General features: G+C 31.6%; 1 protein-coding gene across 1 annotated transcript; it reads left to right on the plus strand.

Annotated features, from left to right (window-relative positions):
• The first annotated feature begins 264 nt into the window (after positions 1-264).
• On the plus strand, positions 265-1,392 carry LOC127127421 (adenylate isopentenyltransferase 5, chloroplastic). The gene has a single exon (XM_051056602.1). It carries the CDS (start codon positions 407-409, stop codon positions 1,265-1,267), a length of 861 nt encoding a protein of 286 aa, XP_050912559.1. The 5' UTR covers positions 265-406; the 3' UTR covers positions 1,268-1,392.
• Positions 1,393-14,615: the final 13,223 nt, after the last annotated feature.

A 14,615-nucleotide genomic window follows, 5' to 3' on the forward strand; every position in this document is an offset into this window, starting at 1 on the left:
AATTTCTATATTTTTCCTAGTCTATCCCTAAAGATATATTTAATATTTTTTAATTATGTTATATTATTAATTTAATCAAAACTAATCATTATTTCTTATATTAAACTGTATTAATTGGTTTCGTTGAAGGTGTTATATATAGCATAGTTGAACACCTCATTTATCACACAAAACAAGAAATTTGTTACAAAGGAGTTTTCATTCTGTTAGTTCAGTATCAATCCAACTCGCATCTAGGTGTAACTCGCATCTTTATTAAGACAACAGTTTTGATTAATGCATTTCATTTCAAATTTTTCTATATAATATTCCGATTCAAGTTCAAACTTTTATATTACTCATTTTAATCATTGCTAAAGTTGTGATTCTTGTATATTCTTGCTGATTTTACATCAAAAACACAACTATGGCTTCCGGTTTCTCAACAATGACAGAGAAGAAAAAGATTTTATTCATAATGGGTGCAACTGGAACTGGAAAAACTAAACTTTCTATTAACCTAGGTATTCAATTCCCTTCTGAAATCATTAACTCAGACAAGATTCAAGTCTATAAGGGTCTTGACATTGTGACGAATAAGATACCAGAATCCGAGCAATGTTCGATTCCACATCACATGTTAGGCATCATAAATGATCCTAATTATGATTTCACTGTGAATGAATTCTGCAAGAAAATGGTTGAAACCCTAGATGTCATTGTTGAAAATGGACATCTACCTATTATCGTAGGTGGTTCAAATTCCTACCTACAAGTACTTGTTGATGACCCAATCTATGCATTTGGTTTAAAATATAATTGTTGTTTCATCTGGGTGGATGTGTCATTGTCTGTTTTGTTTCCTTATTTGGACAAAAGAGTTAATGAAATGGTTGAGGCAGGTCTTATTGATGAAATTAGAGACTTTTTTGTCCCTGGAGCAGATTGCACAATGGGGATTAGAAGAGCAATTGGTGTTCCTGAGCTTCAACGTTATTTTGAGATAGAAAATGATGAAGATTTTGATGAGGCTCATAAAGAAAAAATACTTGAGGAATCTATTACAGAAATGAAAGAAAACACATGCATCTTGGCTGAAAATCAACTTATAAAGATTGATAACATGGTTAATAGATTTGGGTGGAAGGTGCACAAAATTGATTCTACAAAGGTCTTTGAAGCTGTTTTAAAGGGGGAAGATTATCAACATTTGTATCAAGAAATTGTGATTAAGCCAAGCATTGAGATAGTTAAGAGCTTTTTGGAGGAGGCAACAAATGAAATATAAAATGAGTATTAGTATCCCCTATAATACTACCTTTTTCTTATTTTACTGTTTCTTTTAGATTCTATTTACTTATTATATAATCGTATTGTATGGATTGTTGTGTAATAAATATGTTATTCTATTTACTTATTATATTATATAATAGTATTGTATACATTGTTGTGTAGTAAATTTTTTCTCTTGTAGTAAATTTGTACTAATAAATATAGAACATAACTAACTTGAATGCATAATAGAATTATATCTGTTATATTTTATTATAGAATAATGGATATATACAATGGTGTTGAGCTATATGACTAATGCTAATAAATATGTATCAATGTTAAGTTAATGCATAATTAATGTTAATCAATATACATCAATGCATAACTAAATATAAAAAGATGATAATAATTGATAGAATTAATATTTTATATTCCAATATAAACAGCTTAATGATTCAAAGTAAAATAGTCTAATTAAAATCACTTAAAGTGAAATAGTTTAATTAAAATCACTTAAAGTGAAATAGTTTAATTAAAATCACTTAAAGTAAAATAGTCTAATTAAAATCACTTAAAGTGAAATAGTTTAATTAAAATCACTTGATTAAAAATATGAATATTTAACTAGATTTATACTCGTAGAACTATAGGTGTTAAAATCACTTGATTATATATATATAATCTTAGTTGGATACGTAATTTTTATATATATAACTAAGATTATATATATATATATATATATATATATATATATATATATATATATATATATATATATATATATATATATATATATATATATATATAATCTTAGTTAGGCTGACTCATTATAATACCTCAATGTGGTTTTTCAATATTATAATTAAAAATTTATCAGTATAAAAAATATATTTATATCTTCTTTTAAATAGGAATACTATTGTTACTATTTTATGATAAAAAGTTCATAATCGGCTTATAGCCAATATTTTACACCTTACGAATGTGATACTCTACCATTGATTGCTATAGTCAGACGTGCAAAGCGTCTCGGATAATATTTATGACTTTAGGTGGGGAATTGATTGTTGTAGTTAGACGTACAAAGCGTCTCTGACTGTACGCCTAACTTTTTATACATTAGGCCTCGAGCTCGTAGGTTGTATCCTAATCTCGTCGTCAAAATTCACAAACAAAGAGAAACAAACATTTTAGAAAATGACATATTTAATTTACAAAGGTAAAATATCACTATACATAAGGGTGATGGTTATATAATCATAGTATTTAATATAAGTGATGCAAAGAAAACATAATCGGCGAGCCAACCACTACTTATTCTTTTTGTTATCCTCTGCTAGTCTAGCCATTTTTGGAAGGACGAATGACCATCCTGCAGAGTTGTCTAGTGAGATAAGATACACTAATCTCCATGACTAGGCCTTCTCCTTGATCTTTTTCGAGGGCTTGGTAGATTCTTTTGGCCCCCTTCTAGGTCGGAGCTGATTGTGGTCAGTTCTCCTTGAAGATTGTGGTACTTCATATTTAGATGCACCGACGATATCAAAGAATAAAGATCTCTTTTCCAAATATTTTTCTCAACGGGGTCATCTTTATTCTTTCCAAAGACAACAGTAAGGTGCTCTTGTTGCTAATGAACTTCACCGTTAGTTAAAGGTTTATGAGCGATTTCAAAGTCCTGCTCTCCGTTAAGAGCCTTCTGTAATCTACGATAAGGATGATTGGGTTTTAGAAATTTCTGATGCCCAATGTAAATTGTCTTTTTTCCAAACTCAAGCTGGTGAAAACAAGTATTAAATTCACATATATGACACGCTTTATGTCCTTTGACACTATATTCATCCAAATTACCATATGCAGGAAAGTCGTTGGTTGTGCAAAATAATATTGCACGCGTCTTAAACTTTTCACCAGAATATGCATCATCAACGTTAGCACCTTTATCCCATAAAAATTTTAAATCCTTAGTCAATAGACTTAGATAAACATATATGTCGTTTCAGGGTTGTCTTGGTCCAAAAATCATCATACTTAACATCATATACTTGTGCTTCATGCACAACCTAGGTGATAGGTTGTAAATCGTGAGAATAACATACCACAAATAATGGTTAGTACTCATATTACCAAAGGGGTTCATTCCATCTGTGGAAAGCCCAAGCCTAAGGTTTATTGGCTCAAGGCAAAAATCAGGAAACAAGCCCAAGCCTAAGGTTTATTGGCTCAAGGCAAAAATCAGGAAACAATGAATCAATTTTCTTCCATTGCAAAGAATTAGCTACATGACAAATGTTTCCGTCACACTTTCTTTCATCTGCATGCCATCAACATTCTTTGCATCATTCGCTTTAGCAAAAATCATCTTTAACCTTGAAATTATTGGCAAGTACCATAAAAATTTAGCAGGAGGACGCTTCTTACTAACAATGTCATTGTCATCACCATTGTTGTTCTTCAACTTGTTGTGCGACTCACCACACTTTTGACATTGATTTAAATTTCCATACTTTTTCCTATAAAATATGCAATCATTAGGGCATGCATGTATTTTGATATAGTCCAAACCCATTGGACACAATATCTTCTTTGCCTCATAACAACTATCTGGAAAAATGTTATCCTCTGGTAGCATTTGTTTCAACAAATCAAGCAATTCTAAGAAACTTTTACCCGACCACCCACCTTTTTTCCTTTAGATTAAACAAATTTAACAACACGAACAATCGTGTAAAACTGGTACACCCTTTATATAAAGGTGCATCTTTTTCGCTACATAAAGTATCATAAATATGGGCTTTCATATAAGATGATTCTCCAATATCATAGATCATATCTTCTAGTTGATCATCCATATCTTCATCATCTTTATCCATTTGTGATATCACATTTCAATTATTATCCACTTCTCCATGCCACATCCATGTTGTATGATTTTGACATATTCCATCACAACATAGGTGATACAATATTTCTTTGTTTGACTGTTTTTTGATATTCCCGCAAACAACACAAGGACAATAAAAGATACCATTATTGTCGGGAACATTTTTCTCGGCGAATTCAAGGAATTCAAGAACTCAATTCTCATACATCGGATCTAATCTATCATCTTCCATCCAACTACAATCCATAACAAATTTTGAAATTTATATCAAAATACTAATGTGAATGACACATAATGCTACACACACCTAACATCCTAATATGATTATATGCACATGATTTGAATAAAACATGAACATGGAAACATGAACAAAATGGTAACACCTAAAGCATATTTACAAAACTGCAACATGAACATGGAAACATGGCAATACCTAAAGCATATTCACAAAATATGAATAAAACATGAACATGGCAACATGAATAATACATGTGACAATGTCAATTCCGAAAGAGTTGATTCATGAAATGCAACAAAAGTTAGCATCATTTATCTGTTTAAAAAAGACACTAGTAACCATAGGGAAGAACATAAGCATTCAGAAGCGTCAGAGATAGAGAATGATAATGTACCGTAATTTAAAGAGGATGATGATTTTGTTTCCATAAATGATATTCGTTTTCAGAAATGAATGAAGATGGTGACAATTTCTCTATCGATGTTGTCTCATTCACCAGGGTATCCTTGTGTGTTATGAATGAAATGAGATATCTGTTATGTTTTAACTTTTTGTGAGATAATTTCACAACGGTTGCAAGCTTCAACCATAGTAAAATATGGAACATATAACCACAGTTGAATGGAAAAACCATAGTTGTTATACTTTCAGTTTTTTAATAACAATAAATATGAAAGGACACACACTTATTTTTATTGAAAAATAGAAAAATGTTAATGTTCTGATTCGAAGTTTGTCATCCAAATTCTATGACCACGGTTATTTTCAGGAACCGTGATGAAAAGTTTCTTAATAAAATAAAATAAAAAACATGAACATAAAAAATGTGATATGACTACGGTGGAAAATGGTCGTTGTAATATTGTATCACCGAAGGTATATTTTCTAGTAGTGCATGGAGAAATATGTCATCGAAAAAATCTTGTGTTCTTTAACACCAAGATTTGACAATATAGTTGTGGGATTGAGGAATCGAAGGATCTTACGAAGATGAGCAAAGAGGAGCTACTAAGCTCTCTTGAGGCTCATGAGAAAAAGATGGAGGAGAGAAATTTTGATAACGCAAAAGCGGAGATCGCTTTGCAAGCTCGCTTCAACGAGAAAGACAAGAGATCGAAAGGAAAATGGCCCATGAATAGCAAAGGGAATTTTCATAATTTTAGTGGAAGAGAGTCCCAAAATTCCAAGAATTTGACTTGTTAAAGGGGTGAGAGCATCTGCAACACAAATGATGGTCAAGGAAACTTTAGAGGTGAAAAGAAGAGGCTTGAAAAATCAAAAAGCAGTGCTTTAAGTGTCAAAGGTTCGGTCATTTTGCAAGAGAGTGCAATGCGAACAAGAAGGAACCTCAAGTAGATGAAGCCATGGTTGCAAGGCAAGGCAAGAGTTTCATGAAGATAATACACTCTTGGTCATGATCATAGAAGGAAATTGGAGCGGCAACAACAATTTTAGGAATGCTGTGAAAACGGGTTGTAATCGGTTACATGATATGGTTAACAAGTTACATGCATAAGAAAATGCCTTGATGAGTACAAAAGGAGTTCATTTAGTCAAGGAAGGGTACTTACACTCGAGTTATTCTACTTATATGACAAGGAGGAAGGATTGGTTTGTTAAAATAAATTATGTCATGAAGAACAAAGTGAAGTTCACGGATCACACCACTCTATCGACCAATGGGATCAGTGATGTTTTGATCATGAGAATGGATGGTGTACATTCCTTGATCAAAATTGTATTGTACATTCCAGGAATAAAATTAACCTTCTAATTATTGGCCAATTTCTTGAGAAGGATTACAAGATTCACACGAAAAACAAGAGGTTGCGTGTTATGGATACAAAGGGAGTTTTGGTCCTTAAAGCGCATATGGCTGCCAATATAACCTTCAAGGTTGAGCTGAAGCTTTTGAAGCATAAATGTCTTGCTACATCAACAAGGAGAGAATAATGGATATGGAACTATCGTCTTGGGCATCTCAATTTCCGAGATCTCAAAGACTTACAAAAAATGGAATGGTAACGGGGTTGCCATTGATCAACATATCGGCTGAACACTGATCTCTTATTTTTGAGTTGAAAGCCAAAAGGTAAAAGTTTGGATATGTTGGATATATTTTTGGGTTGGAATACGAGTATTTGGACTTGCACGCTATTACGAATTGATTCTAATACACGGGACTATGATTGTAGATTACACCTAAGTAGTCTTTTTAATCCATTTTTGTTATGAAAAAGATTTGGAATATTTAAAAGTGTTTTAAATGGAAGATGAACTGTCGGACTTGTAAGCTATTACAACTTGGGTCTAGTATTTGGGACTATTATTGAATATTACACCCAAGTAGCCTTTTTCTTCCAATTTGTTGCGAAAAAGAAGGCGTGTTTTGAATTTTTGGAGGAAGACAAGTATCTGGACTTGCTAGCTATTACGACTTGGGTCTAATACTCAGGTCTGTGACTGAACATTACACCTAAGTAGCCTTTTTATTCTATAATTGTTGAAAATAGTCAAGGTATTTAGGTTAGTCATTTTAAATTTATTTGATAAAATAACTTGGCGTTGGGTCAAGCGTTTTCAATTTGTGTTGTGAAACGAAAAAAAAATGGTTTGTATTGCCTTTAAAATGATTTAGAAGTTGTAAATTTGAAATTGCGGTAATTGAAATGAACTTGTGAGGAAGTTAGTTATTGATTTTTTGGTTTAAGAGTGAATTTAATTTAAAAAAGGGTGATTATTGTTTACAAATAAGAGAAAGATTAATTTGTTGTCTTTGTTGGAATAAGTTTAAAAAATATTTTTTTTTATTTTAATTTTTGGTTTAAAAGAATGATAAAATCAATTCCTTACAAAATAAAAATGAGAGTGTTTGTTTTCGGTTTTTTTATAAGTTAAAGAAAATCCTCTTTTTTTTTGTTTTGAATTAAACATGATTTTAAATAGGTAAAAGAAAAGAAAATGAAATAAATAATACCTACATTCAAGTATAAAAATATATATTAGATAAATAAAATAAAATAATTAACACTAAGAAAAATAAAATGTATAATATTTGTTTTTTTTTTACTCAAGATAATTGCAAGAAATAAAATAAACACAAAATAAATAATAAAATAAAACAAAATAAATGTCAAACATGGACTAAAAAGCCCAAACAGGGGGTGCGAAGGCCCAAAATGCATTTTGGGTTAAGGCCCGAGAAAACTAAAAGAGAGGGTTCAGTTAGAGTCAATGTCTTACTCTAATAGCACCTACTCAAATGGAGGTCAAAAGAAGATCTAACGGTCCTGATGCAATCGCGTGCCAACTCTAGTGGGGATTTCCTCGTGGAAACTCATGATGACTTGGAAAAGTCAACAAATCAAAGATAACTAGAGGCACACGTGACGAGATCTGGTAAGCTCATGGAGGGAGTATATCAACATGCTTGAGAGAGAGAATTCATTTTTACATGTTTTTTATCTCTCTTTCCCTCTGAGCTCTCTCTCTATTCATAATACACAAGCCTAGAGTAAACTCCTTCCTAGGGTTTCTGCACCTCCAAAACCCAAATCTCAACTAAAAATACCTTGAAATTCTCCTCTAATCCTCTGAAAGAACAATTAGAAACCCAATCCTTAAATTCAAAACTCACAAAAATATAGTAAAATACAACAACTAGGAAGAAATCAAAAGGGAAAAAGGGTTACAAACAGCGACAACAACAAACAAGTTTAAGAAAAGCAATATTTGAAGGAAGTAACAATAGACACCTCTTTGGATATTACTAGAGTGGAGATTCTCCCAGGTGAATGCTTCATTTATTTGTTCTTTTTTGTCCAGTCTCTTATCTACTCCATTCTCTTACTAATTTGTGATTGTGTTTGAGTGTTTTTGTTGAGAGTTGTTGTGTGCTTGTTGCTTCGTGTTAGGTTTTGAGGTCAAGCTCACCTTATTGAGAGCTTCAATGTGAAGCTCTGATAGGTTTTAGGTTTAGAGAGCTCTGAGTGAAAGGATTTGGGGAATTTTCTGTAGAGTAATGCTATGAACATTTTTCCAATAGGATAATCTTTTGGTAAGGTTTTTGGTGTAGGTTTTCTGTGGTCTTAGTGTGAATTTTTGTGTGTTTAAATGAGTGAAAATGATTTGATTTTATAGTATGTTGGAGAGGTTTTGGTACGTGGAAATGCTGGAAATGAGGAAGATATTTCTTCTTCAAGTTTATGAATTTAAGAGTAGATAAGGATGATGAGTGTAATGAGTTATGAGGTGAGTGAAACAATCCCATAAAGTGAGGGATTTGAGAGATAGTGAAATAGAATGAGCTCGTGTAAGGCCATGTGCACTGAGTTTTTGCATTTTTTTTTAAAATTTGTTTTAATTGATTTTGTAGGTTCATGTCTACTGTCTGGTTATTTTGTTACTTGTCTTATCACTTTTATCTATGTCTTTGTTTTGTTTCATTGAGTCTCCTTCATAATTACATTTCTCATGTTTAGTATGCATAAAACTTTGGTTAGATTTAATCTTGATCTAAATGCTCTTTCATCAATAGCATATGACATTGAAATGAAATCCCCTTGTGTTTTTAAACAAATTTGATTCAAGGTAAAATCTCAAAAAGCTTTTGAAAATTTGAAATTTTGAGATTTTAAAAGATTGATTCAAATTAGATTTGTGATTCTAATCAAATTGGACAGTAGCTCAACTCAGCAATTTGATCCTAATCATATTTTCACTAAATCCTAATCACTTTTTTGGGAGCAGATTATGTCTTATTTGATTCAAATCAAATTTTGTGCTTGATTCAAATCAAATTCATTTTTCACAAATCATGTTTGATTCTGTTTGATTTGATTCAAATCAAACTTTCAAAGTGATCTGATTCAAATTATTTGGCCTAAAATCCTTATCAGTTCTGAGCAATTTAATTCATTTCATTTTTTGTTCTTGATTCAAATCAGAAGGCTTGTGATTCGAATCACGTATTCTATCATCCAAATCAACTGGTATATTTTTCAAAAATTATGTATTTCTTTCATTTCACTTCATTTTTGCTCATTTGATTTAAAAAATATTTTTCTTGATTCGAATCATACTACCTTTTTTTAACCATTTTAAGTGCTTCATCTTAAGAACATATAAATCATTTTCTATCATCATTCAAACATAACATACATCATTCTTTTAAGATTTTTTAGTATGATTTTGTGTGAAAATCAATTTCCTCTGTTTTGAGTGTTCAAAGTCTTGCTACAGATTTCTCACTCTTCAACTTCAATTGAGTTCAGATATTGTAAATTTGAGTTCTGAGATTGATTAAAAAAGGTGAGGACTTGAAACTAACCGTTCTTGGAGATCTTGATGAGTTTTCAGGTTATTAGCAAGAAAGAGGGATTTTCAATGTTGGTGATAAATTCCATTGAAAAGAAGTAGGTTCATCACTGCCTTAGTAGTAAAAGTGTAAAAGTGTGGAAGGCTACATATAGGGTGGATTTCTCTCTCACAAAGGTGTTTCTCTAGAAAAGAAGTCTCACAATGTTCAATGTTCTCTAGTGAAAAACTCTTTATGTCCCAACAAATGGTATCATGAGCCTTTGGTTCGAGAAAGGGATCGACTTATTCGTATCGAAAGTCAACAACGCCACAAGGATGGTGATTAAGAAATGTTTCGTTGAAGAGTGTCAACGACTACAAAGGTGGTAAGTACGAAATGTTTCGTGCAGTACAAGAGTTTGTGGAAGCAAGAAGAAATTCTACTTAAGGGGGAACATTGTGGACTCACACTTAAGGGGGAGTGTTGATAATGTAATAAGTGTGAGTAGTGTGGGTAATAGTCTCACATTGATTGAAAATACTTGATGGGGAGTGTTGAGAATGTAATAAGTGTGAGTAGTGTGGGTAATAATCCCATATTGATTGAAAATATGGAGACTTAAACATTTATAAGTGAGAGAACTCACTCATCTATTACCTTAAGATTTTAGGTGAATATGTGGTATGTCTCTCACAAAGATGTTACTCTAAAAAAAGAAGTCTTACAATGTTTAATGCTCCTTAACAACAACAACAACAACAACATAAACTACAACAACAACAACAACAATAGCATTCAAGAAAGTTATTTTATTGTACATGCATGGTAGAGAAATTTTATGTACCGGAAATGTGATAAAGAAGTCAAAGAGCTAAATAATGTGAGTTTAATCCTTCTTTCTTGTCAGTTTTTCTTGTTCCTCCTTCGTTTTTCCTGCGTTTTTGTGTTGCTTTATACATTTAGCCAAGAACGATAATATTGGTGTTTTTCCACTTCACTGAAGAACGATATTGATGGTAAAGAATAATGTTGAATGAGTTGAGGATGAAACGATATGATGGTTCTTTTCGTTAACGGTGATGAAAAAATTGTTAGGGTTCAAATGATTTCTCAATTTTGAATGTGTGTTTCGTTTCATAAGGAAATATCAACTGAATATACATGACAAGCTAAGATGTGTTTCTTGAATAAAAATAAAACATTTCCCCATTGTTGCTTAAACCAACTCTGGTGATATCTCATTTATTTAATTTAATTATATAAAAATCGTCAATTTTTAATCATTTAAAAATTAATAAAAAGGAAAATATCTCACTACGGTTGATTAAAAACAAATCAAAAAGAAAGTCTAGGTAAAACATATCACCATAATTAGAATATTCAATCTAGTGAAATTCAAATTATATTTAATTTAAAAATAAATAAATAAAAAAGACCAAAGTACAACATGAATCAGCTTCAACTCAACTTGCAGAAATTTTAACTAAGCCATCGCCCATTGTTTCCTTTTAGGACTTAAGATCCAGGCTTAAAGTAAAGTTGTGGTTATTAACCACATTGATCTTGTGGGGAAATATTAATGAATAGTCTTTGTATTATTCTAAAATTAGTTGCATATAGCCTAGAAACTTGGATAAAAGACAAAGTAGATATTTGGATAAATAGTTTATTAATTAAAATTTAATATCAAACTTTGCACTGCGAGCTCAACATATAGGGATCAGTTGTACACTTTTGTTTTCAGTGAAATAGTAAAATATTCTATAAAATTAATTTTCAATTCTTATACTAATAACAATTTTTTCAATTCTAATACTAATAATAAATGAAATTGTTGATGACGCCACAATGTTGAAGAAACAAATCATTCTTTTAAAGTAGATTTTGAAAAAAAAAATTAACATCTTTTTTTGAAAAATCTTTTTAAATAAAAATTATTATCGATGAATAATTCTATGAGCTATTATTTTACTAGAAAATTTATTTATAGGCGAATTTACTAGTAAAGAACCTGACCAAAGAAGTCTTAACGCACTTGAAAGAATAGGAACATATGTTGGAATAGAACTAAGTTCTGCCAACGATTCAAAACAGGATCTCATTCAAAACACTTTCGTGTTCTCCTTGGTCCACACGACAACATCGACCTTATCCTTTAATAAGCATTGCTTTTTCAACCGAGTCTGAAGCACGCTTAAGGTTTCAACGATTAAGGAAAATCTCATATTTTTTTAATCTTTTTTCATCATAAAAACATTAATGCTTAAAAAAATCCCCTCAAAACAGCACTAAGGGCCTGTTTGTTTTGCCTTTTTTTAAAAATGATTTTTATAGTGTTACAAATTTTAGTGTAAAAAAAATTTACAAAGAAACTTTTCATAAAAGCTTCAAATGAAAATTTGGTTTGAATGGTTATTCTTAAAATGTTATTTTAGGTATTTCATCATTTTATCGAAACTTTTTTTGGATATCAAATTTTCAAAAAATCACTTAATTTTGAAGCTATTTCAAATAGCTTTTCATAAAAATCATTTTTAAGATACAACTTTTTGAAAAAGTTGTGATTTTGACTATGTTTTGATCTTCAATAATGTATATTTATGTTATAGAATGAACAATTCAATCTTTTAATTTATAGAAAACAAATTTAAAAAAATTTATAATATTTTGAAAAATATTTTGTAGAATCCATTTTCAGAAATACAAAGAAAAAATTCATTTTTTTAAAGCTAAAACAAATTGGCCCTAAATAAAACCAAATAACCACTAAGATTGGATTTTGTCCTAACACAAAAACAAAGAGACTAAATTTAATCTTTTCAAAATTTTATATAACCCTATATTTGAGAATTGTCTTAAAAAGCAGTTATACTAAAATTTTCCAAATTTTTTCTTTTTTGTTAACATGTCGTGGACGTTATTCATGCTTATTTATAAGCATTTGTTTTAAAAAAATATATATATTTTATTTTGCATGCAATGACCCCGGTATGAAAGGTTGTGACCCAATCATCATTCAGATGTGACCTAGTTGTGATAAGGAAGTCGATAGATGTTTCTCAATCATGAGCCTAAATGTGGTCCCGGTCACCTTAGTCTCATCTTTAGTGTTTTTCTTTAAGAAGTTCAAATCTCAGAAACTCGATTAGTGGTCTCGGTCACACGAGTTAAAAATTTTTCCCCAGACAAACTAATGCCCCTCGATGTAGTTCAAATAACTCATAAATGTTACATAAGTAATTTCCTAAGCCATGTTTGTTTAAGTTAAAACCACCTTGAACCTTGTATTTCCATCTTCAATTCCTTTGAGCAACCAAATACATTGTGTTCCTAGCCCATAACTCCCAATAATATATTGGTTGTTGTGATTTTCATGTGAATCGCTGATGTTTCATGAGGATTAATGAGTTGATAATGTTTTAAATATTATTACTTCATAAATGAACGATAAAGGTACATTAGTTATATAAATAAACACACATCATTCTTCTGTCTTACAATGCTCAAGTTCAAGCTTTCCTTTGTTGACTTGATCCCTCAGAAAATGATATCTCCTCTCTATATGCTTACTTCGACCATGATACACTGGATGATTCGCTAGGTCGATAGCTGGCTTGTTGTCGAAAAACAACCTCATTTTCTTAGGTTCCATTAACTTGAGCTCTTCGAGCAACATCTCCACCCACGCAGCTTGGCATGTTGCATATGATGCGGCCGCATACTCAGCTTCACACGATGACAAAGCCAAAATGCTTTGCTTCCTTGAGCTCCATGAGATTAAAATGTATTTGATCATGAATATGTATCTTGTAGTACTTTTCTTTTTGTCTTGATCTCCACTGAAATCTAAATCAGCGTCGTCATATACTTTTGCATCTATGCTAGTTTCCGTCTGCCTCAACATCAGTACGTGATTATCAATTGTACCCTTTATGTATCTCAACACCCTCTTAACTGCAGTGAGATGACATACTTGGGGTTTCTCCATGAATCTAATTGACAATCTGACACTTTGACAAATGTTTGGCATGGTATTGCAAAGATACCTCAAGGATCCAATGATTTGTTTGTATAATGTCGCATTTACAAACTCATCATTTTCCTCCCTCCTCATCTTTGCTCCAATTTCTAATGGCGTGGCAGTTGCATTACAGTTGCTCATCTTGAATATTTTCAAGATATCTTGGGCATACTTCTTTAAGTGCGGGAACACTTCTTCACCTGTGTCTTTGAACTCCATCCCTAAGAAATATGACAAATTCCTTAGGTCGGACCTTTCAAACTCTTGTATTAACTTCGTCTTGACTTTTATTATCTTGTCTTCATTTGTACCTGTAATCAACAAATTATCTATGTACAGGCATATGATGATTCGATTGACTTTGTCTTCATCATTGACATACACTCCATGTTCAGAGACACACTTCGTGAAACCTGCTTCAATCAAGAAGCTATCTATTCTCTTATTGGAAACTCTTGGAGCTTTCTTCAAACCATATATAACTTTCCTCAATATGTATACCTTCGAATCATGCCATTTGATTTCGTATCCTGGTGGTTAACTAACACAAACTTCTTTTTCCAGAGGTCCATTCAGAAATGTTGATTTTACATCCAATTGAGGTATCTTCCACCCTCTGTATGTTGTTGTCGACACAATAATTTTGAGTGTCTCCATCCTTGTAATAGGTGTGTAGACTTCGTCAAAATCAATATCAGGTTTTTGAAGAAAACCTCTCGCCACTGGTCTTGCCTTATACTTGGAAATTTCTCCATTCGGCCTTCGTTTCAGCTTGTAAATCCATTTCACATCAATTGGCTTCTTGACTAACTTTTCGGCATGCTCTCAGGTCTTGCTCTTCTCAATTGACCTGAGTTCTTCTTTTATGGATGCTAACCAATTTGAATTGTTCATGGCTTGATGAAAATTGATGGTTCTA

The sequence above is a fragment of the Lathyrus oleraceus genome, chromosome 3 (genome assembly GCF_024323335.1).
Source record: "Lathyrus oleraceus cultivar Zhongwan6 chromosome 3, CAAS_Psat_ZW6_1.0, whole genome shotgun sequence".
Lineage (NCBI taxonomy): Eukaryota > Viridiplantae > Streptophyta > Magnoliopsida > Fabales > Fabaceae > Lathyrus > Lathyrus oleraceus.

Excerpts from the sequence above, each read along its gene's own strand:
- LOC127127421 (XM_051056602.1), top strand. The coding sequence starts at position 407 with ATGGCTTCCGGTTTCTCAACAATGACAGAGAAGAAAAAGATTTTATTC.